At 49.2% G+C, this 23,173-nt stretch overlaps 2 protein-coding genes across 5 annotated transcripts in view; one reads left to right on the top strand and one right to left on the bottom strand.

Annotated features, from left to right (window-relative positions):
• Positions 1-6,200, top strand: part of PARP12 (poly(ADP-ribose) polymerase family member 12) — a 46,322-nt gene extending 40,122 nt beyond the window's left edge. The window contains exons 9-12 of one of the 2 annotated variants that reach the window (XM_061414880.1): positions 892-964; positions 2,750-2,880; positions 3,752-3,903; positions 5,079-6,200. In XM_061414880.1, coding sequence (XP_061270864.1) covers positions 892-964; positions 2,750-2,880; positions 3,752-3,903; positions 5,079-5,404 — 682 coding nt within the window. In that variant the 3' untranslated portion in view covers positions 5,405-6,200. Of the gene's footprint in view, positions 1-888; positions 965-2,749; positions 2,881-3,751; positions 3,904-5,078 lie in introns of both variants that reach the window. The other variant, XM_061414879.1, reaches the window with a different exon arrangement.
• Positions 6,201-9,524: 3,324 nt separating this feature from the next.
• TBXAS1 (thromboxane A synthase 1) overlaps positions 9,525-23,173 on the bottom strand; it is a 173,175-nt gene continuing 159,526 nt past the window's right edge. For all 3 annotated transcript variants that reach the window (XM_061414882.1, XM_061414884.1, XM_061414883.1), the window contains 4 exons: positions 18,213-18,304; positions 13,536-13,673; positions 11,612-11,774; positions 9,525-9,753 (listed from right to left, as the gene is read on the bottom strand). In XM_061414882.1, the coding sequence (XP_061270866.1) occupies positions 9,679-9,753; positions 11,612-11,774; positions 13,536-13,673; positions 18,213-18,304 (468 nt within the window). In that variant the 3' untranslated portion in view covers positions 9,525-9,678. The remainder of the gene's footprint in view (positions 9,754-11,611; positions 11,775-13,535; positions 13,674-18,212; positions 18,305-23,173) is intronic.

The raw sequence follows: 23,173 nt of genomic DNA, 5'->3' as shown, positions 1-23,173 counted from the left end.
TTAAGAAGGGATGAGAGAGACCACAAGTAGCCTCTTAGCAGTTCAAGTCAAATTTCTACTGCCAAGTGAATTTTGACATCAATTTTATGTTTTAAAAAAATGTTTTTAAATATTACATATGTTTATGTAAACATATATAGTTCTGCCAACTATACATCATTGAAGCTGAGTTTTTTTTAACTTAATTTGTTTTTTATTAGAGTATAGTTGATTTATAGTGTTGTGTTAGTTTCACTGAGGCTGTTTTTTAAAAAAATTATTTAGTTAATTTTGGCTATGCTGGGTCTTCTTTGCTGTGTGGACGTTCTCTCTTTGTAGCAAGCTGGGGCTACTCTGTGCATGGGTTTCTCATTGTAATGGCTTCTCTTGTGGAGTGCAGGCTCTAGGACCCAAACGCTTCAGTAGTTGAGATGTGTGGGCTTATTAGTTATGGGACACAAGCTTCATTGTTCCATGGCATGTGGAATCTTCTTGGACTGGCAATCGAACCAATGTCCCCTGCATTGCAAGGCAGACTCTTAACTGCACCACCAGGGAAGCCTTGAGGCTGTTTTTAATGAAAGTTTCAAGGCTCTTTGAATTTTATAAAATTATGGGGAGGGTTTATGTGTGCAGCTTTAGTCATAATGCTCTCTCCCTTATGTGGTAGAGGTATTTGGGTACAGGTGAAAAACAGATCCCTTGTGCCCGATTGGTTTTGACCACACAGGCCAAGATGGAAGTGCTGTCCCGTGGTGGAGAGTGTGCTTATGTACTTCCTTGCCTCCTCCCTGACTTTACAGATGATATGTTGAGACTCGAGACTGATGGCCTAGGTTGCTGGAGGCACCTCTGAGAGGCCTACTTATGTCTGAGAACAGACTAAGTGTTTTTCTTTACATTTTGTAGCAGCATCAATTCTCAAGGCCTAAAGAACATTCCTGACCATTGGGATCGCTCAGCCCTGCCGGACACTGGCTTTAAGGTATGAGACTGGCACTGCCCTAGGCTGGGAGGAGGGTGTTCTTAGACACAGGTAAGCAGACCGTGCTGTGTCCTTTGCCACTGAGAGGTGAGTCCTAAGTTTGGTGTCTTCCAGATCTTGGGGCTTATTTACAGCTAAATGACTGCTCAGGAGGTGGCTGTGGCCTGAGGGGAGAAGGATGTATGGTGGAGGGAGGAAGATGAACTGGAAGTTTTCTAGGAAGGGCGTAATTATAAGCTGCTTAGCTGATAAAAGTTTTACTAAGAAGAAAAGGGAAAGAAGCCAGGAGAGGGTTCAGTGTGATGAGAGCCATCTAAAAGAAGAGTTGCAGTTGGGAAGTGGATACTAGGAACTTACTGGAAGACGAGAGAATGAAAACTCTGTTTAGCAGCTTGCAGTGGGCACTGTGCTGAGTTGGGTAAAGAGCTCAGGCCAGGGTCTGATGATGCCAGGTGTAGGTGGAGGTTCTGGCCTCTGACCCGGCAAGCACTGTGCAGACTGGCTTTTCCAACTTGACAGCCCCTGCCTGGGAGATGCACAAAGCACACCCAGACACCAGCAGCCCCGGTAGGACGTTGGAGGGCTGGGTGACTGCAGATGCAGTACTTGGCCATCAGGGACCAGGCGGCTGTATTTCAGAGATCAAGGAAGGCCTCACTGGGTCCATACCTGGTGATGGCTGGCGCTTACACAGGAGAGGTTGGGGAGGAACATGCTGGTGGATGCGAAATGGATGAGGAAGGAACCCAAGACAGGACACAGGAAGTGTCTCGGGTGGAGGGCGTGCATAGATGTGGGGGCGCAGGAGAGGGAAGTCAGGCCCTGCTGTGGAGTGCCCTGGTCAGGGGGCTGAGCTGTGACAAGTGTGGGAGTCCTTGTCGGGCTCTGGGCTGGGAGGGCAGGCTTGAGGGAGAGGGCATGGTGGCCTCCAGAGAGACTGGAGCAGGGAAACCAGAGTCAGATTGTAGGTTGCAGAGAGCCATGTATGTTCACACAGAGCCCTGATAATTCAGGGTCTGTGGGGGATGAGGTGGTTATTAAAAGGCTGCACTTGGGTGGAGGAAAGAATGATGCAGAGAGAATCCCCAGTGATCCTGGAACAGGGTCACTGAGCCCAGCCTCATGGACCTGAAAACAGGTAAGCTGGTTGGGGACCAGACAGCAGGATCAGGGATTTGTGTGTTGTCCCTCTGTGTGACAATCAGGGGCCTCTGTGGGCTCGTCAAGAGTACTTTCCTAGAGCCAGACGCTAGGGGAGGGGCGGGCTTCTCTGGGATGGAGGGGTGCCCCTGGTCTCACTGAGCTCCTGAGCTGCTGTGTGCCATCCGCCAACCTGGCCTTTCCCTCAGCACGTGTCGTGCGTGGCCTGTGGCATCACTGCCTGTGGCAGGGTTTGCCCCTTCTCTGCCAGACATGTGTGTTCCACATCCACTGGCACCAGCTCTGGGTCTCATAGACCCTGTAGTTGGCCCTGAGTGGGGTCGGGAGGAGAGCAGGGACCATGCTTGAACTCCTGGGGTGGTACTGACATAGCAATGCCTGCCTGTCCTTCAGGCTGGCTGGCTTTGCCAGGGAAAGGAGGGAAGTGACCACAGATTGCACGCATCCGAGCCTGGAGAGATTGCCCCTTGGAGTTAAGGGGAGTGAGGAAAATGCTCCCCTTTACTCTGAGACACAGAAAGATGTCTGTGTTTGCTTGTGGTTCTGGCATTCCATGAGCAGCCTTGGGAAGAGAGCTGTATTCTACACTTTGATGATAAGAGTAAAAATGTTTGCCTGTTATAGAGGATCACCGTCCCTTCATCCTCAGAAGAGTTTCAGAAGGTCTGGAGCCTCTTCACCAGTACAATGCCTCTCTACTCCATTCAGAAGATTGAACGGGTCCAGAACCCCGCCCTCTGGGAAATCTACCAGTGGTGTGTCCAGGGCTCGCTCTTGGTGGGCTGGTCCCTTGTTCCCTCAGACAGCTGCTTCCCAGACATGCCGGTGTGGCAGCGATAATCCGCCGCAGCAGCTGCTGCTTGCCCCAGGCTGCAGGGATCGGGAGCTGCGCCCCTCTTCTGTCCCCCCCTTCACTTGTACAACTCAGTGCCAGCATGTCCCTCCAGAGACAGGGTGGAGTAGGGGGTGGGTGCTGTGGCTTCCCCAGGGACAAAGCCAGCTCTTGCAATAGACACTCTGCCTCCCTGGAGATCAACAGGGGAGGGTCCATAGAAGCCACCCCTCACCCTGGGGAATGTAAAGCTATTGTCCTGGCAGCCAGAGGGCAGGGGCCTCCTTTTTGTGCCCAAGGGCTGGCATATCCCCGGGCACATGTCCGTGTGGGAATGAAATCCACAGCAGGTCCCCGTGGTGGGCCTGGGGTTCTGCTCCCCTTTCCCCACAAGAGGCTGGAGCAGGGTCATCTGTACTCTGGCCCGGTGATGAGATCAGGGAACTTAGAGGAGAGGGAGGAGGATGCCCCTGCTGTCCAGCATCTTCCAGCTCCCTTGGCTAGGCTCCAGGCGGGAGCAGGATACTGGGAAGAAGCAGCCTGCCTTCTAAGGGCTCGTCTGTCTGCTTTGGGGATTCAAGGAGCCGTGGAGGCCTGGAGCCCAGGAGGGAGGGCTTCTCTCTGCTCTCATCCAGGTCCTACTCTCAGCTTTCCAGGCTCCTGGCCCGTGACTGGAGTCTCATGGCTCTTGGTCTCATGGCATGTCTAATAAGACATGTTTTCTTGGGTTGGGCAGCCTGTGTTTAGTGGCAAGTGCCCTCTGCCTCCAGCATACGTTCCCTTCATGATTCTAGGCAAAAAGAGCAGATGCAGAAGAGAAATGGTGGGAAGATGGTGGACGAAAGGCAGCTGTTCCATGGCACCAGCACTGGTTTAGTTGACGCCATCTGCCAGCAGAACTTTGACTGGCGGGTCAGTGGTCTCCACGGTACTTCCTATGGCAAGGGTAAGCGCCCCTGCTGGCAGAATCATCTTGGCCTCACTGTCCAAGCCCCAGAAACCACCTTAAAACAAATTGACAGAGGGTGTGTGGGGAACCAGCATGGGTTGGACCAGTAGTTCAGACTTGGGTAGGACGGGCTGGGATGTGGGGGACCCAGATGTCAACACCTGACTCTCCCTCCCTGCCGTGTGCAGCCCCAGGCCTGACCCCCTGCTTAGGCTGGGGTTTGGCTTCCCTTGGAGATGGGCCTGCGTCCCTGTGGGGGAGTGGGAAGAGGAGACAGCGCCTCCTTCCCAGCCCCGAGTCAGGTCCCCACCTGTCCACGCTGTTACCTTAGAGTAAAAATCTGAACGCTCAAATACACTCAGGTAAACATGTCACTCTTGCTATAATGTGTTATCTGGTTTTGTCTCTTAGTTATTTTTAAACTTTATTTGAAAATAATTTCTAGCTCACAGGAAAGGTGCAAGAATAATATTTAAAAAACCCTCCCAAATGAATTTTACCAGTTCATCAGCTTTAACACTTCACATTGGATTTATCACCCTGTCTCTTATTTCTGAACCATTTGGAAGTAGGTGGCATGTATCATACCACTTTACCCTTAAACACCTCCTGAGAACAGGAACATTCTCCTCTCCTCTTCAGTGGCTGCTAAATTGAGAGAACCTCGTAGTGGTGTGATCTGTAGTCAGCAGCTTCTCGGCCAGTTCTGTGCGTTAGCTTCAGTCTGATGGCTGTGGGGTCAGAGTGCATGGGAGCCGTTGGTAGGTCCTAAATCTGAATGTGCAGGCAGCAGCTTCCAACTCAGATTCTCATCCATGAATCTATGTACTGGGCGGCGGGTGTCTGCAGCGTGTTCTGTGGGTGGGGTCTTGGTCTTTTTCCACACTAACCCTGCGAAGTTGGGGCACAGCCCCATTTTATGGCTCAGGAAGCTGACATTCTGGGGGAGGGAGTCAGTAGTGAGGGGCCCAGAGACCTTTAGAGTTGGAGTGACAGATCTTACTTGAAAGGAGTTTTCCATCTCAGAGTTTCATGATCCCTCTGAAGCCCTTCATGAGGAAGAAGCTGTAAAAACCGGGGGCGTAGGGAGGGTAGAGGCTGTAGGTCTTGCCCTGTTGGCAGGAGGTGGGCTCGCATTTTCCGGCCACAGGCTCACCCTGGTGTCCTTGCAGGGAGCTACTTTGCCCGGGACGCTGCGTACTCCCACCACTACAGCAAAACCGACAGCAACACCCACACCATGTTCTTGGCTCGGGTGCTGGTGGGCGAGTTCGTCCGAGGCAGCACCACCTACGTCCGCCCCCCGATCAAGGAGGCCCAAGGCAACATCCTGTACGACAGCTGCGTGAACAGCATGTCGGAACCCTCCATCTTCGTGATCTTCGAGAAGCACCAGGCCTACCCAGAGTACGTCATCCAGTACACCGCCTCCACCAAGCCCCCAGCCGCCACCCCCACCTTCTTCTCCTTGGCTTCTTTCTTCAGCGGCCGGCAGTGAGCACCCCGATGGTTTTATGCCTTTCTGGCTTATCTTACTTGAAATAGCTGTTTAGGGAAAGTTTTTTTTTTTTTAAAGAAAAGAACTTTTAATGAACTGTTCATTTAACATTGACTTGGTGATGAAGTTACGAAGATTCTTAATCTCTGGCTGATGATAATATTTTGACTTTTAAATCACTTTTGGACTGGCCAGTAATGATGGTAGGCGAATCCATTATTGCTTTTTACTTGGGTGTTAAAGTTTTATTTTTTACTCGTTGTTGACTTTGCTGCAGATTGGCATCAGGCACAGAGTTCCCAGACACTATTTTATGGATTAGTTTTAATTTGCAACAATTTCTGTCTCTTCAGTGGTTTGACATTTCAGGGTCTTTGTGGCACCTGGATTTGTTTTTGTCAGAATGACACAGTAGCCATTGGTACAGAAAGTCCTGGGTTGTGGGCCTGGCATGGCACAGTCATCGTGTCTGTTGCAGTGTGTCTAATCCGGGCAGCATTTCTGCTGCTTCTCCTGGGCTTCTGGCCTTGAAATTGGCCCATGTTAGACCAGTGGCTAGACCAGTTGTTAGACCAGTGGTTACTGAGTAGTGTCATTGAGTCCCTGTTGGTTTCCCTTAGTCGTGGCAGATGACAGGAATGAGTGGCTCCCCCAGGACCTGGCCTGGCGTGTGAATGCCTGTCCCTGCCTCTGCACAGAACACCCTCTGAATAAGGCTTTTATGTCCGCATGAGATCTGAATACCTGTGCTGCAGTGTCACAGCAGAGTCTGAGAATAAAAAAAATACTTATCTGACATGGGTGACAGCTGTGGTTCATTTTTCAGTGTCTGTTTATTGGGCGTCTGTAGGGTAAGTCACTTTTCTGGGTGTCAGGATAAAACAGAGCCCCTGTTTCTGGCCTCGAGGAGGGCTGTGCTTGGTTTTATCATGAAGGTGATAAGGCTGAAGCTTCACAGCCCCTCATTCACTGGGACTGCTTCTACAGCCCTCAGGGGAACCACTGCTTTGAAAGTTACATGTTTGTTTCTTTTTCTTTCCCTCAACTCAGATTTCAAGCCCCACAAAACCCAGATCCACTATTGTACACTGTGTTCTGGACATGGAGTGGATGTTCTGTGTCTGCTGCACACACAGCGGTTGGTAGGGTCTCGGGGGGTGAAGGGGCTGGCAGGATGGCTCCACCTCTTGAGGCCCTCCACCCACTCCTGGGTGGCTATGCCTGCTGGCCTCGGTTCAGTCCTCAGCAAGGTGTCTTCCCTTCCCCTGCACCCTTCCTTTCCATCCCCCAGCCTACTGATACAGTGTGTCCAGTTTCCACATGATGCCTCTGCCTGCGGTTCTCAGATCTGAGACTGCTAGGAGCTGAGTGGTGGGAAGCAGCAGGAGTGGCTTCGTTGGGGGAATGGGTGAGGAGAACAGCAGGAGGTGATCAAATGCTCCAGAAAAGTCAAGTGAACTGTGGAGTCTGCCAAGGCCTCTACCCTTGCTGACCTTTGAGAAAGCGCATTGCCACCTACCTGGACTGGACATTGAGGAAAGGGCTGGGGTCCATGAAGCTGGATTGTGGGTGGGAGTGGAGGGCAGCTATTCCTGCGGGCATGGGAGGGGAGTGGGCATTGTGATGGGAAGAAGTCAAAAAGACCTCTCAGAATTCCCATGCAAAGAGGTAGTGGGATGCAGAGCATGCGTATGTGTGTGTGAGAGAGAGAGACTGACAACAAATAGTCATGAGGCTGGCAGCTTATATTCTAAGAGGCCAGACAGAGAAGGGAACTCTGCAGACGGGGCACTTTGGGGGAAGCATGGGGTGCTGGGGGTGGGAGACAGGAAGAAAAAACAGCAGAAGCTGAAATCACAGTGGTGGACAGTCGGGGAGGCTCTCCTGCAACAGCCTGCACTTCCTACTGGAGGCTCAGCCTCGGTACCACATCCTTGCAGATTCTTGCTCTGTTACCTATACAGCATCAGCCCTATGATGCTGCTCAGGTGTTGCACAGAGGAGGGGGCTGTGATCTAGGTTAGCGTCCTCATTTTATATATGAGGAAAAGGCACAGAGGCAGATCTGAGATTCAGTTTGCGAGTGTTTGTTACATTTGAACTTCTCAGCAACACAATAATTACTGTTAATAACTTCAGCTCTGAATTTTGATTCTTTGATCAAAATAATGATAGGATGGGGACCTCCCTGGTGGTTCAGTGGTTAAGAATCTGCCTGCCAATGCAAGGGCCACGGGTTTGATCCCTGATCCAGGAAGATCCCACATGCCTCTGAGCAACTAAGCCTGCGTGTCGTAACTACTGAGCCTGTGCTCTGGAACAAGAGAAGCCCATGTGCTGCACTGACGAGTAACTCCCCACTCACTGCAACTAAAGAAAGCACACAGCACACACAGCTACAAAGACCTAGCATAGCCAGAAACAGAAAATTATAATGCTCTTTTTAAAATTTTGGAGTATAGTTGCAGAGGAGCCAGAGATCAAATTGCCAACATCTGTTAGATCACAGGAAAAGCAAGAGAGTTCCAGAAAAACATCAAACATCTATTGACTATGCTAAAGTCTTTGACTGTGTGGATCACAACAAACTGGATAACTCTTAAAGAGATGGAAATGCCAGACCACTTGAATCTGCCTCCTGAGAAATTTGTATGCAGGTCAGGAAGCAACAGTTAGAACTGGACATGGAACAACAGACTGGTTCCAAATTGGGAAAGGAGTATGTCAAGGCTATATATTGTTACCCTGCTTATTTAACTTATATGCATAGTACATCATGTGAAATGCTGGGCTGGAGGAAGCACAAGCTGGAATCAAGATTGCCGGGAGAAATATCAATAACCTCAGATGTGCAGATGACACACCCTTATGGCAGAAAGCAAAGAGGAATTAAAGAGCCTCTTGATGAAGGTGAAAGAAGAGTGAAAAAGCTGGCTTAAAACTCAACATTAAAAAAATCTAAGATCATGGCATCTGGTCCCATCACTTCATGGCAAATAGATGGGGGAAAATGGAAAGAAACAGTGGCAGACTTTTATTTTTTTGGGTTCCAAAATGACTGCAGATGGTGACTGCAGCCGTGAAATTAAAAGACGCTCCTTGGAAGAAAAGCTATGACAAACCTAGACGGCATATTAAAAAGCAGAGACGTGACTTTGCCAGCAAAGGTCTGTATAGTCAAAGCTATGGTTTTTCCAGTAGTCATGTATGGATGTGAGAGTTGGACCATAAAGAAAGCTAAGCACTGAAGAATTGATGCTTTTGAACCGTGATGTTGGAGAAGACTCTTGAGAGTCCCTTGGACTGCAAGGAGATCCAAACAGTCCATCCTAAAGGAAATCAGTCCTAAATATTCATTGGAAGGACTGATGCTGAAGCTCTAGTACTTTGGCCACCTGATGCGAAAAGACCCTGATGCTGGGAAAGATTGAGGGCAGGAGGAGAAGGGGATGACAGAGGATGAGATGGTTGGATGGCATCACTGACTCAATGGGCATGAGTCTGAGCAAGCTCCAGGAGATGGTGAAGGACAGAGAAGCCTGGTGTGCTTCAGTCCACGGGGTCATAAAGAGTCAGACACGACTGAGCGACTGATCAGCAACAGTAGTTGCTTTATAATGTTGTGTTAGTTTCTACTGTACAGCAAAATTAATCAGCTATATATATACATATAACCTCTCCCTTTTTAACTTCCTTCCCATTCAGGTCACCACAGAGCATTAAGATAGGATGTACTTTAAAAGAGAAAGTACATTTTGGCCTCTTATCACTTTTCTGTGCATTGAAACTTAGAATGTTGGTAGTACTCTACCTAGAAAAATCAAAGCATAATAAAGCTCTTGAACCACTTTTAAAGTTGAGCTTCTGGTCAACATTATTCTCTTAAGTTAAACATCACAATGCAGCAGACACTGAAAAGATCCCCGTACTTGGGCCATCAGGACCTCTTGAGCATCTGTGTGTCCCCTACGCTATAGATGCCTTCCATCCGGAGGCCAGAATTTCTTCCAAAACCCCAAGTTCTCAGTCATTTTGTCCAAACTATGTTTTAACTCATTTAGTACCAATCCTTTATTGAGAGGAGGATCTGTTTTTTAAATACCATTAGCAAAGTCAAAACTAAGTGCAATACACATTTATTAAGCATTTAGAAAATGTTACATAAATGACCACTTTTATATTCATAGGCCTGGCATGCTTTCAACTGCTTCGGTGGTGTTTTAACAAAAATCCACATTTCCACACAAGGATTTTCTTTGGATGAGAAGGTGGTGTCAGCGAGAGACGATTCTGATGTAGACGCCATTTTTTGGACCTAGGGCAGATTTGGATTCTAGCTGCAGTGGTACCTAAAATAGAGGAAATTAAGATATCTGTCAGAATTAACCCTATTGACAAGAAAGTTCCCTGGGAATGGGCCTGAGGCAGGTTGTGGGAATTGGGCTGAGGGAGGGCAGGGCTGAGACTGAGCAAAGTGGCCTCCCCAGGGGGACTCTGAGAGGTCGCAGAGCCTCTTGGTGTCTTGGGCCTGGTTTTGGACAGGGACTCACCCCTTTCCTATGTTAATAATGTCCCGCAGAGGAAAGTGAAAGTGAAAGTTGCTCAGTTGTGTCTGACTCATTGCAACCCCATGGACTGTAGCCTGCCGGGCTCCTCTGTCCATGGAATTCTCCAGGCCAGAATACTGGAGTGGGTAGCCATTCCTTTCTCCAGGGGATCTTCCCAACCTAGGGATTGAAGCTAGGTATCGCACCTTGCAGGTGAATTCTTTACCACCTGAGCCACCAGGGAGGTCCCAAAATACTGGAGTGGGTAGCCTGTACCTCCTCAGGGAATTTTCCTGACCTAGGAATCAAACAGGGGTCTCCGCCATTGCAGGTGGATTCTTTACCAGCTGAGCTACCAGGGAATCTCGCAGAGGAGGGGTCCCCCAGTTATCCTTGTAACAAGTCTGCTTGTAAGGTGGGAGCAGAGCACTGCAGATGAAAACATACAGGTTCAGAGAGGCCACCCGACCTGCCCAAGGGCACAGAGTGCAAAGTAGTGAAGAAACCCCAGACCTTCCTCATCTCCTCTCATCTCTCACCCTGGCACCCAGCCAGAAACTGAGTAGGACCCCCTCTCCCTTTCTCAGGGGCTTGGGGAGAGGTCCCTGCTGAAAGTCCGCTGCCATTCAGAAGGCTTTCCTTATATCCAATTTAGGAAAGATGGATGGTGGGATGGAGATTAGGAAGAAAAGCCACAGAATTACTCGAGAAAGGGTATCCTCTACAGCCGCGTGTGAAAGGACTGTTCATGGCTACCATGGGACCTCCAAGGAGAGAAGTGCCACCAGGCCTTAGTGCTGGGGGCAGGCAGGCTTTCCGATCGATGTCTTTGAGTCCTGATGGAAGACCAGTTACAGGCTCAAGAAACAAGACGGTCTAGACTTGTCCTATCCCCTGTGGCAGCCACTAGTGAAAGTGGGTACTGAGTGCTTGAAGTGTGGTTAATGCAAATGAAGGGCTGAATTTTTAATTGTACTGATTTATTACTAACATCGGAGAAGGCAATGGCACCCCACTCCAGTACTCTTGCCTGGAAAATCCCATGGATGGAGGAGCCTGGTAGGCTGTAGTCCATGGGGTCGCTAAGAGTCGGACACGACTGAGCAACTTCACTTTCACTTATCACTTTCATGCATTGGAGAAGGAAATGGCAACCCACTCCAGTGTTCTTACTTGGAGAATCCCAGGGACGGGGGAGCCTGGTGGGCTGCAGTCTATGGGGTCGCACAGAGTCGGACACGACTGAAGCGACTTAGCAGCAGCAGCAGCATTACTAACATAAATAGCCACGTGTGGCTAGTGGCTGTAATACCAGACAGTGCAAGTATGCAGCACACTTGAAACAGGACTTCAAAAAAAGTAACGGTCTGTTGTGGCTGGCAAAGTCGTCAGGGAGGGCTTCCTGGAGGAACTGGGGTGCGGCTAGGAATGGGAGACACCCAGTGAGCAGGACTTCTCAGTGGCTACTTTGGGGTCTGAGGGAACACCAATCTGGATTCGGAGGATGGGATTAGACTGGGGGTGGGGAAGGGGGAGGGATGGCATTCCGGAAAGGGAAGAGGCCTGAGCAGGCAGGAGGTGCGACGGGTGGAAGGCTCTTGGAGTGGGAAGTTGGGGTGCGGTGGGTACCCCTGCGCCTGGAGCAGCGGGCGGGGCTCACCTGCGTCTCGGGACAGGCTTCGAACCGGAACTTGCGCAGGATGTGGAGCAGCGTCAGCTTGAGCTCCAGGAGCCCCAGCCGCACCCCGAGGCAGCTCCGGGGGCCCGCCCCAAACGGCAGGTATGTGTAGGGCCGCCGGCGTTGTTGCGCCTCGGCAGTGAACCTGCAGGGCAGCATGGTCGTGGTGAGCCCGGAACACCGCTGCCCTACACAGGGCTTCACGCTCCTCCTACCAGGCAGATGGGGCCTCAACCCTCCAACCCCCTGCGCCCTGCCCCCCGGGGTCTGCAGGATCGTTTTCTGCTGGACCCGTCAGTCCCCAAGGCTCCGGAGCAGGTGGCCACCCTTCCACATGCTTCAGTCCAGGCTCCGCTCCTCCTGTCCTGCCAAGCCCTCCAGGCACTGTTGAATTCAAAGAATCACCAAACATCAACTTTGCCCTCTCTGCCTCTCCTTATGAATTCACTGCGTGGTTAATGTGCCCACAGACTCACTAGAATCCAGGATGAAGGTCTCCAAGAAACCACAGCCCTAGCTTCACCTATGGCTCCAGTTTCCCCAGCAGCCAGAAGGTGACCCTAGCTGGTGGGCATCCACTTCCTAAGCAGAGTCCCTGGGCACCAGCCCCTTCTGACAGCTTTGTCCTACCAGTTTGTCTCTTGATGCCATGATGGGAGCTGTCTCCCTGCCCACATTTGCCGTTCTGGTTCAAGAACGCAACTTGAACCTCTGGGGGTGGCAGTATTTGACTCACTGGAAGCTCTTCTTCAGCTCCAAATGACAGCATTTGCCATACGTGTTCCATGACAGTAACGCTAGGTGACAACCACTATTTTGTAATAGTGGCCAGCTCACTTATTACTGCCTCTGGATCTCCTGGGCCCAAGAATCTTTGATCCACTTTTCACGTTAAGGCACTTTTTGTTTTCAAGTGAAGTCATTCAGTTGTGTCTGACTCCTTGCGACCCCATGGACTGTAGCCTGCTAGGCTCCTTTGTGCATGGAATTCTCCAGGCAAGGATACTGGAGTGGATTGCCATTTCCTTCTCCAGGGGATCTTCCCAACCCAGGGATCCAACTCGGGTCTCCTGCACTGTGGGCGGGACTCTTTACTGCCTAAGCCACCAGGGAAGCCCTTTTTGTTTCAAGGCCATTTGTTTTCAAAGGTGATGCTATAAACCCTGCAGCTGCTGTTTATGTGTCTGGATCTCTACTGTAATTCCAGGAGCTGCTGAGCAGCACAGTGTTACTTATCTGGGTCCTACTGCCATTGTTTCCCAGGGACCGGGGTTGTAGAGTCAGGGCTGCATTAACAGGAAGATGGAGCCACTAATGGTGGAAACACAGCTGCCAGCTGGCCAGCCCCTCACTTGCCAGATCAACCAGGAGGCGGCACGCATCCTCTCTCATGAGGAGGAAGTGCAGATGCCTGCTCAGACATTTTAAATTGGGAGTCTGGAAATGAAATTTAGACAATGGACCAAATCCATGCGGGGACGGAAGGGGGTATTCAGGTCTACCATGTTAGCATAGCCAGGCTTCATGAATTCCTGAAGAAATTGTTGATACTCTTGTTTTGGAACAGGCATTCATTTTTTTAAAAAGGAAGTGATATCCTGCTACATCGTAACGTGTTTCTGAAAGGTGTCCTGTTTCTTGGTGTGAACAAACAGTGGACACCCACCTCAAAGTGCCTTGTTACTTGCATGCAGTGCTGTGGAAATGGCCAAACCTCTGGATTGTGTTTTGATCTCTTCAAAAATGGTACACTTAGTTCCTTTAGAAATTATGCCTCAAAAACTTCTCTCTGATTGCCGCAGCTTTGGACTTTGGGGGCACTTTACTAAATCTCTGTCTCCTGGCAGCTGCCTCCAATCCTCACACTCACTTCCCCCACCAGCCCCCTTGAAAGGGCAGTACTCACCTCTCGGGGTTGAAGTTCTCGGGGTTCGGCCAGTGCTCGGGGTTGTAGTGCAGAGCGCCCACGGCTGTCTCCAGCACAGCGCCTGCGGGGATGCGCTGGCCCAGCACCTCGCAGTCCTGTGCCGCCACCCGCGTGAACCTGTGGGGACACACGGGTCACCCCCACCTTGAGGCAGAGCAGAGATGAGATGGAGAACCCGGGGGGCGGCTGTGCTGGGGCTCAGGTCTGCAGTGTGGGAGGGGGCTGGCGGATGGGAGGTCCAGCCTTCTTCCTGGGGTGACCCGGACAGGGACCAACCCCACCCCTGCTTTGGCTATTAACCCTACGTTGCTCTGGACCCTGGGGTCTCTAGGTTCATCCATCCCTTCCTTCAGCCTGAAGAACCTGTCTAATGCCTGGTGTTGGGGTGCATGAGGGTCTTGGTATTGGAAGCCGTGCAGGGATTGTCCCCCGGCCACCATGCTTTCTTCTTCCCATTCCCATCGGGGCCACACCCTTGCTTTACCTACAGGAAATTTGGGTTTGCACATCTCTTCCCCTTCATTGTCTTTGTGGCTATGGAGAACTTCTACTGGAGAGGAAAGCATCTTGATCAGATTGTTTCTTTTACCAAACGACAATGGTTTAATACCATTTACGTCTTATTTGAAAAGGCTAGACCATATGTGTCTGCCTATGAACATAATGTTTACGGAAGAATACCTAAACTTCTACCATGACCTCCTGTAAGGGGTGGGTGGCACTAGGGCGGAGGATGGTGGGCGACCGGGGTTGGGGGCCAACTTTTTCTTTGGATCCTTCTGTATTTCTTCATTCTTTAAGTATAAGCAATTTTATTTTGGTAATATGAATAATTACTTTAAAAATTAAAAATAATTTATGCTGGCTTTTACTTCAGGTTGCAGAACTAGGTTTCCCTAAATACCTCAGAGGAGATAAAGTTATTACACAAATCACTGTTGTACCCCGTTCCTGCTTATAAAAGAAATTAAGAGTAACTCGTGGCTCCTTGCTGCATTTGTCACTCTGTTATCCTGCTGCTAAGTCGCTTCAGTTGTGTCTGACTCTGTGCGACCCCATAGACGGCAGCCACGAGGCTCCCCCGTCCCTGGGATTCTCCAGGCAAGAGCACTGGAGTGGGTTGCCATTGCCTTCTCCAAAGCAGGAAAGTGAAAAGTGAAAGGGAAGTCGCTGAGTCTTATCCGACTCTTAGCGACCCCATGGACTTCGGCCCACCAGGCTCCTCCATCCATGGGATTTTCCAGGCAAGAGTACTAGAGTGGGGTGCCATTGCCTTCTCCGATCTGGCTAGACTAGGCCGAATTTTTTGTTTGTTCAGTTGCTAGGTCATGTCCAACTCTGTGACCCCAAGAACTGCAGCACACCAGGCTTCCCTGTCCTTTCCTGTCTCCCAGAGTTTGCTCAAACTCATGTCCATTGAGTCGGTGATGCCATCCAACCATCTCAACCATCTCGTCCTCTGTTGTCCTCTTTTCCTCCTGCCCTCAATCTCTCCCAGCATCAGGGTCTTTCCCAATGAGTCAACTCTTTGCATCAGGTGGCCAAAATATTGGTGCTGCATACCAGGCCAGATTCTGCTGAATTATACTGCATAGATTCCTGGATCAACATTAATAATTCTTCAAAGAGAATTGTTACATTTTCCACAAAGGCAATTTTGAGGGTTTATTTTTTAGGAATAAGGGTATCAGTCAAATGTGTCAGTGCTTGGGAAAAGTCAAGCGTTTTTCTGAGATGAAAATAATAAAGTAAAATAAAATTAAAAAGCAAAATTCTATGTTCACCCCCAAATCCTATGCCTGGGCTAAAGCAAATGGGCCTCTTGTCTGCCTCTCTCACTTCTGTTGTTTGATGACAGAAGTCAACAGATGATGGGGTTTAAACCACCAGTGGAGTAGGTCCGGAGGAAGGGAGACCACGGCTTGCCTGAGACTGGAGCCGCACTGGGTGGAGGCCATTCAACTCAAATGCTTCTTGCTCTTTACTTCACACCTCGCACGACACCCTGCCTGCAGGGGTACGTGTTTCCACGTCTGCTGTCTCACTGATCCTCCCAACACTTCTGGAGTAGGCAGAGCGGGTGTCGTGTGCCCTCTAAAGCACAGAAGCCCAGGACAGCCTGGAACTTAACCAGGATCACACAGTAAACTGTTGGCAGGACCGAGACTGTCTTGACTTTCCGTCCAGACTGGCTCTGTCATTAGGGAAACCTGTATCTATTGTTTTTATATAGTGGGAATTTTAACAAATCCATCTAGATACTCTGGGTTCTGTCCTGCCCTCAGGTGAGATCGCAGCATCCTGGTTCCCCAGAACCATGCCTTCACTGACTTCCTTTTACACTTTGCTTCTTATAAAGGATCAGGATGAGAATTGCCTGCAGAATTTTGGTGCTGAGGAGACTGTGGACTTTGTCGCTCAACATGTCATCTATGCAAGGTCTCATGTGATGAAGGCTTGATTGGCTTTAGATCCAGGAAATGATGTGTCTTTGATCAGTTTCTACACTTTCCTCCCAATAGAGAACAGGATGGTTCAACTCAACCAGTTTTCCTCTCTCCTGGGAGCCTCAGCCACCAAGCCTGACCCCAATTGTCACCATCTCTGGCGTGCCATCAAGGATTCTTTCCTTTGAACAGTCTTTGATCTGTTATATCACTGAATGTCTTATTTTGAATTTCATGTGTATAGCAGCTGCCCACAGTTCCCTTGGAAGGAAGCTGGTATAAATCATTAAAAAACGAAAACAAAAACAAAAAATAGACCGGATGACAGTTTGCTCTGAGGCTCCCAAGGATGTCAGGTAAGGGCTGTGAAATTGGGTCTTTTATTTTGTTTGGCCACTCAGCATGCCGACTGTTAGTTTCCCAACAAGGGGTCGACCCTGTGCTCCCTGCAGTGGAATCGCAGTCTTAACCACTGGACCACCAGGGAAGTCCCAGGATCAGGTCTTAATACTGGTGTCAGCAGAGCAACGAGGCGAGCCCTGGCGTGCCTGTCTGCTCCTGGACCGGGAGACTGAAAGCATGTGTTCTTGAGAAGGATGTGATCTGACTCACACCCTGGGAATTCTCTCTTGGCTCTGGGTCTGAACGTTTTGCACAACATCTACAATCACACTCGCTAGGATATTTTCGGTTTGGAATGTAATTTTGAGATACCTTCACATCATCCACATTTTCTCTTTTTAAAATGGCAAAAGTTACCTCCATATGGTTTATGTGGTACAATGCTTCCTAGAGATGCAGAGTAGAATTTCTAAGTTACATGCTTTGGGTTGCCTCTGTTCCTAGAGCCTGAGCTCTGGCAACGGTTCACTCTCTGAGGGTCTAGAGACCGAAGTTAAGACCCTGTGCTCCATGGGCCGCCTCTGAAACTCAGGGTAGTCCTCAGATCCATTCAGCTTGCCTTCATTGATGAAGCTTGCTTTAATTGTTGCTACACAACAGCCTGCCCGTACTGTAAAGACCAGGCAGCTTCAACAGTAAGATGTTTTTCCAAGTTGTTTTTTTCTTTCAGGAACTTGGAGACAGCTGTGTCTAGTTGGAGCTTGAGCCTGTTAAGACTGGTTAAGACCGCTGACGCTCCAACTGGGCATGTGCAAGTGGCTTCTTGCTGATCTTTTGACCTCAGAGGGCTCAAAACTACCTTTTGTTTTGACGCTAAGGCCGCCATATTCTGAACTTGCTTCCCGTGGAGACACCTATAGCTTCCTTGCACCTGCTTAGAACTACAATTGCCTCACCTTTTTCTCATCTCCCATCATTACCTTTCCCCGTGCTCCTCAGCTGCCGCTTTATCCCATGAATACCTGGGCCACTTGAAGTGGGGGAGGCAGCCTGGAGATTTGTTCTGTCTCCATGCTTGGCTGCCTTGTGAACGTGTCTGTTCTCTGCTGCAAACCTCAGCATCTCAGCGCTTGGCTTACTGTGCTTGGGGTGAATGAGCCTGGAATTTGGTAGCATCTCATTTAGGGGGAATTTGAAAGAAGCAGAAGACCTGATTCCTGCTCTCAAGGCATTTACAGGTTGGTGTGGCTGGATGCACTTTGGTGAAATGTTGCAGAGCAGTTGAAAAGTGTCCAAAAATATAATATGAGGTAGAGTCAGTGTGCAGAGTGCTGTGGTGGGGAGAGAGCCAGTGGGGAACAGGAGGCTGGCTGAGTCAGACCTCCTGGAGCACTAAGTTCTGGGTGGGAGCTCTGAGGATGGGGTGAGGTGTGGATCGTTGGAGAGAATGAAGGAGCATTCCAGGCCTTGGATGCTCCCCTCTGGACTGTCAACTCCAAAGGCAGATGCTTTATCTGTTTTGGCTGATTTCCCAGCACATGGCATAAAGTAGATGCTTAATAAGTAGCTGGTGAATGAACAGGCCAGGGAAAGAGCAAAAGTCATCTGAGGCTAGGAGGCCAAAGAGATTGGCTTGGGTTGGGGAGGAAGGTTGTGTTAAGAAAACAGCAATGACGCTTTGAAAAGATAGTTAACATATAGGAATATAGGCCAGACATTTACTTCCATGGTGACCGTATGTCCGGCATGGTGTCCAGTGACCCCGGAGATGACCCCCAATACTCAGACCTTCCCCTCCAGGAGCTTGGGTCCAGCATTCTTCACAACACAGGTGGTGACAGACTGAAGACCTGGGGTGCAGGCTTACCTGAAAGCCGGTGGGTACATCCTCAAGGTCTCTTTAATCACCATGTCCAAGTAGGGCAGACCTTCCTGGAGGCTGCAGTACTCAGGGGCCAGCTGATGGAGGGGTGGTAACAAAGGAGGAATGCTGAGTTAGATCGAGTCACACAGCTTTCAGTCTTTCCCACTAACTTTAGAGCAGCTTCAGTGCTCGCAAACGCTTACATGGAAACCCCACAAGATGAAACATGATCCCATCCAAATGGCATTAGATTAGCACTCCGCAGAACGGTCTACATATTCTATTACGCTGGTTTCACGGTGCTGCGTGTTACTGAAGACCAGCAGGCCTGGGACTGCGGGGCCTCTGGGTGTCAGATGTATGTTATAAAACGACGGCGGCGGCTGCCCTGCTAGCAATTATGAGAGCGAATGGTGTGGCAGGCTACGTATTGTACACACTCCCTTATGATAAAAAATTATTTTTCATATCAGGATATAGGGAAGTCATTCTGGCTTTATACATGAGTTCACTTGAATTTTACTCTAACTAAAGTAGCCCCTTTGTGGCCTGTCAAACATACACTGTACAACTACTTCAATTATTAAAGAAACCAGCACATTGACTGGGAGTAAAGAATGTCTGTGTTAAAAATAAAGATTAAATGCCTTTCTTCCTGGGAAGCCAACGCTGGTTCTCCTTTGATGATAAGACTCCCTTCCCAGGTGCCAAGGCCATGTTGACTTGCTATGTATGCACTGGTCTTTTTTTTTTTTTTGAAACCTTGAAGAAATGTAACCCTGACTTGTTTAATGTTCTTTGTTCTGATGAGATATAAAACTGGGCTGAAAACCCTACTTCTCCAGAGCAATTTCTCAGAATAATCTGGGAAGTGGGCTTCTGGACTGGTTTGGCTCAAATAAAACTCTTTTCTATTCTTATTAGTGATCATTTATTGATTATTTTTGTCAACACTTGTCCTCTAGCAAATCTCAGGGAGGTTACCACAGGGTAGTAATGGGCACATCATGAAGTTAAAAGACAAATAGTAAAACAGCAAAACAAAAACAACTGCTGTGTCTAAAAAGGATCAATGGTAACAAAAACTTGAAAAGAAAGATAATGCTAAGTCACGTCCGACTCTTGACTCTTCTGACCTATGGACTGTAGCCTGCCGGGCTCCTCTGTCCTTGGGATTTTCCAAGCCAGAATATGGGAGTGGGTTGCCATTTCCTTCTCCAGATGATCTTCCCAACCCAGGAATTGAACCCAGGTCTCCAGCATTGCTGGCAGCCAACTGAGCTATGCGGGAAGCCCCAAAACTCCAAGAGCAACAGTAAATCAGTAAGAAAAGAAACTCATCAGAAAAGTGGTCAAGAGAAATGAAGAGGCAACAAGTATGAGTTGCCTTGATGAAAAATACAAATTGATAGCATGAGATTCGGTTTTCACTCATCAGGTTATAAAAAGCTGGAAAACATTGATTAGGGCAAAGATGTGGAGAAGCACAATTCCAGCACCCAGGGTTGGGGAACCCTAACATCCCCTGGATGATTTCCATGGGGTGACACTGTCATTCTCTGCCATCACCCTGTGATGCGAGGAATGGGTGATAGTGAATTGGTGGGATGTTGAGAAGCTAGGTGTGGGCACCCCTGTGGGTGGGATGAGTTAGGGCAGGGTTACAGGAGTTTGTTAGCTGCTCTGCTAATTGGAGGATATCCGCCCCCCACCTCCCCATTTCTCCCATCCTGTCTGTCCGCTCCCTACAGCGCTTGAGTTAAATTACCTGCTTGATGACAGTCTCATCTTTTTAAATCAGTTGCGGGCATGCTCAGTAGCTAAACTGTGTCCAACTCTGGTCAGACTCTTTGTGACCCCATGGACTGTAGCCCACCAGGCTCCTCTATCCATGGGAATACTGAACTGGGTTACCATTTCCTCCTCCAGGGGATCTTCCTGACACAGGGATCAAACCCACATATCCCATGCCTCCTGCATTGGCAGGTGGGTTCTTTACCACTAGTGCCACCTGGGAAGTCATAAATCAGTTAACGATGTTCAAAGAGAAGTCCTCAATTTGGGAGGACTTTTCTTCTCCTCCTCCTCTTTGGCTTGCTTCTGACTTCTCCTCTCAGGACAGCAGGGGGCAGCACTTGAGGCAAGTCCATTCTGCAGGCCCCATCTTACCCCTGGGAGCTGCTCACAAGCCTGCAGCTGCTGCCTTGCATGGGATCTAAACCAGTGATTGTAAGACAGAACTCCCTGGATCAGCAACATCAGGGTTGCCTTAGAAACATCTGTCCTTGGGTAGCATCACGCATCAGGACAGAACCAAAACTCTAAGGTAAGGCCAATAGGCTGTCCCCATGAGAGAGGGGACCACGCTGGCAGGAGCAAATGCGTAAGCACTAAATGCTTAGTGTGTGAGGGGCAGACAGGCAGAGTGGAGAGTGATGAGCCAGAACATGTGGAATTCTGAAGTCCATGGTAAATACCTTAGCTAATCTGTTAGAGTATCGCTGTTCAATATAAGGTAGCCATTAGTGCATAAAATACTGCTGAGTGAAAAATGTTCCTGGTGGCTGAGATGGTAAAGAATCTGTCTGCAACAAGGGAGACCCGAGTTGGATCCCTGGGTCGGGAAGATCCCCTGGAGAAGAGAACAGCAAACCACTCCAGTATTCTTGCCTGGAGAATTCCATGGACAGAGGAGCCTGGCGGGCTACAGTCCACAGGATCACAAAGAGTTGAACACGACTGAGTGACCAACATACACACACACACACACACACACACACACAAAGTCAAGTTGCTGAAAACACGTGCAGCCTAATGTTTACAAATTTGAAAGGCAAAAATGAAAACAGTTGGCTTTCCCAACATTCTCCGTCTTCGTTTCTGGGAACTGTTTATTTAGAAGGTTATCTCTTGACCCCACAATTCCACCTCCATCCCAGGCCACCAGGGCCGGGCCGATAAACACATGACTGGAGAGAGGGGCTCTAATGCTTGGGGTTTAATGCTCTGTGGTTGCCAAGTGGAGATTCTTCTTTAAAAAAAAAAATTTTTTTTAATTGTATTTGTCACAATACTGTTTCTATTTTATATTTTGATTTTTTTTTTTTTTTTTTGGCTGTTGAGGCATGTGGGATCTTAGCTTCCAGACCAGAGATGGAACCCACACCCCCTGCGTTGCATGGTGAAGTCTTAACCCTGGACTGCCAGGGGAGTCCCCTGTGGAGAATCTTAATCGTCATATCTTTGAATTTGTGTTTAGGGAGCAGAGTCTGAGGGGATACTGGAGTGAGCAACGGGGCTTGGAGCCTCATCCATGAGGGCTCCCACCTTGGCTTCTTCCCCAGGGCGGGTTCTCAGCTGTCTGCTCTCCTGCCCCTGGTGCCCTGGGCCCAGCCTGGCCACCCCTCTCTGGTTTCCCTTTGACCACCATTGCCCTCCATTCCTCAGGGGCTTAGGCTCAGGTGTGGAGAAGGTAGGCATGGGGTGCATTCACCCTGAAGCATCTTGGAGTGGGCATGGTGTTGGCCATCCCTGCTCTGGGCAGGCAGCACTGTGGCTGTGTGCTGCCCTGGGCAAGCCTCTGCCCACTCCTGGTCTAATACTGCATGTTTCCTGGCACAGAAGTTTAAAGATCTTTGGGGAGTGACAGCCTACTGTGGGTTTGGGGGCTGGATCTGGGAAGGGGGACACCTGGCTCATCTTCCCTAGACCCTGCCCGGGGGTCTAGGGGTGCCATCCTGTAGGTGGGCTTGGTGGCTGGAGGAGGGGCAGAGACCCCAGGCTCCTGACTCTCCCAACTCATCCTGTGCCCCCACACTCTGGGGGAACCTGGCGCACCCCCCCATCTTCCTTCCAATCTTGAGGAGTTTGGTTTGTCTTTATCTCTTCTGGCCCATGAGTCACAAAATACTAGTTATGTAATTTCAGTGGTTCTGCATGTGAGTTAAATGCTCTGATATTACCATTTAAAAGTGGCATTGCATGATCCAGAGATGAGTGGTAAAATTCACACTGATAATTTAAAATTTAGAGTTTTCTTTACTTAGACTGGTGTTAAATAGAAAATAAAACACACTGTGATAATTTGAGAGATGGGAGAAGAAAGGAAGAGCCTTTCTATGTACTGTTAATGGCACTTTCCCTTGCTTTTTTCCATTTGGCATCAGGTTGGACAAATTACATAGTCAGCCCTGCAGGCCACAGTTGATTGGCTCATGAGTGGGGCTCTGACCCGAAAGTGTCAGCCTGGACTTTTAAAGGACCTAGGCAGAGGAAAAAGGAGTTTTTCTCCAGCAGCTGGAAGCTGAACACAGGTGAGTCATGATCTGTTGGTGGCCATGTACCGCCATGCGGATTAATGAGCAGTAAACACGTTTGCCGTGAGAAAGCAGCAATGAATTAGATGTGCGGAGAACCAGAGGCAAAGGACAGGATCCATTTCCTTGTGTCCTGTTTGCCATCTGCTCCTGGCAAGGAGCCCTGCGGGTGGCGTCTCAGTACCCTTCCAGCAAGTTCTCATTTTTGACCTAACTTAGTGACAGCCAAATTCTGTTATCTGCAACGAAAGGAGTCTTAACAAATGCAGACATGTAAAAAGCCAGAACATAACAGTGGTACTGTTCACCCAAATGTAGAACTATATCTCAAAAAAGAAAAGGAAACCAGATCTAAGAGTAGCATCCCTAGCAAGTCCATGGTATTGGTTCCTCAAACAAAAGTGTCTGGCCGGAAGCTGTCAGCACTTGGAAGGGACTTTTTAAGATAGACCAAGGGTAATTTGTATTGTGAGGTCAAGTCTTCATTTATTCTTTTCCCCGATGAGCTTTTTTTTTAAAAAATCACTACTTCTTAGCTTTGGGCTCAAGATGCATACCAACATCAGCGTGTTGGCCCAGCAGTTCTTGACATGCTTGAACATTAGACGCAGCCAGGGGGTTTTTAGTATATAAGAATGCTTGATCCCT

Source organism: Bos javanicus, chromosome 4 (assembly GCF_032452875.1).
Source record: "Bos javanicus breed banteng chromosome 4, ARS-OSU_banteng_1.0, whole genome shotgun sequence".
NCBI classification, from domain to species: Eukaryota; Metazoa; Chordata; class Mammalia; order Artiodactyla; family Bovidae; genus Bos; species Bos javanicus.
Note: the sequence above shows the minus strand (reverse complement) of the source record. Positions and strands in the feature narration are given on the sequence as shown.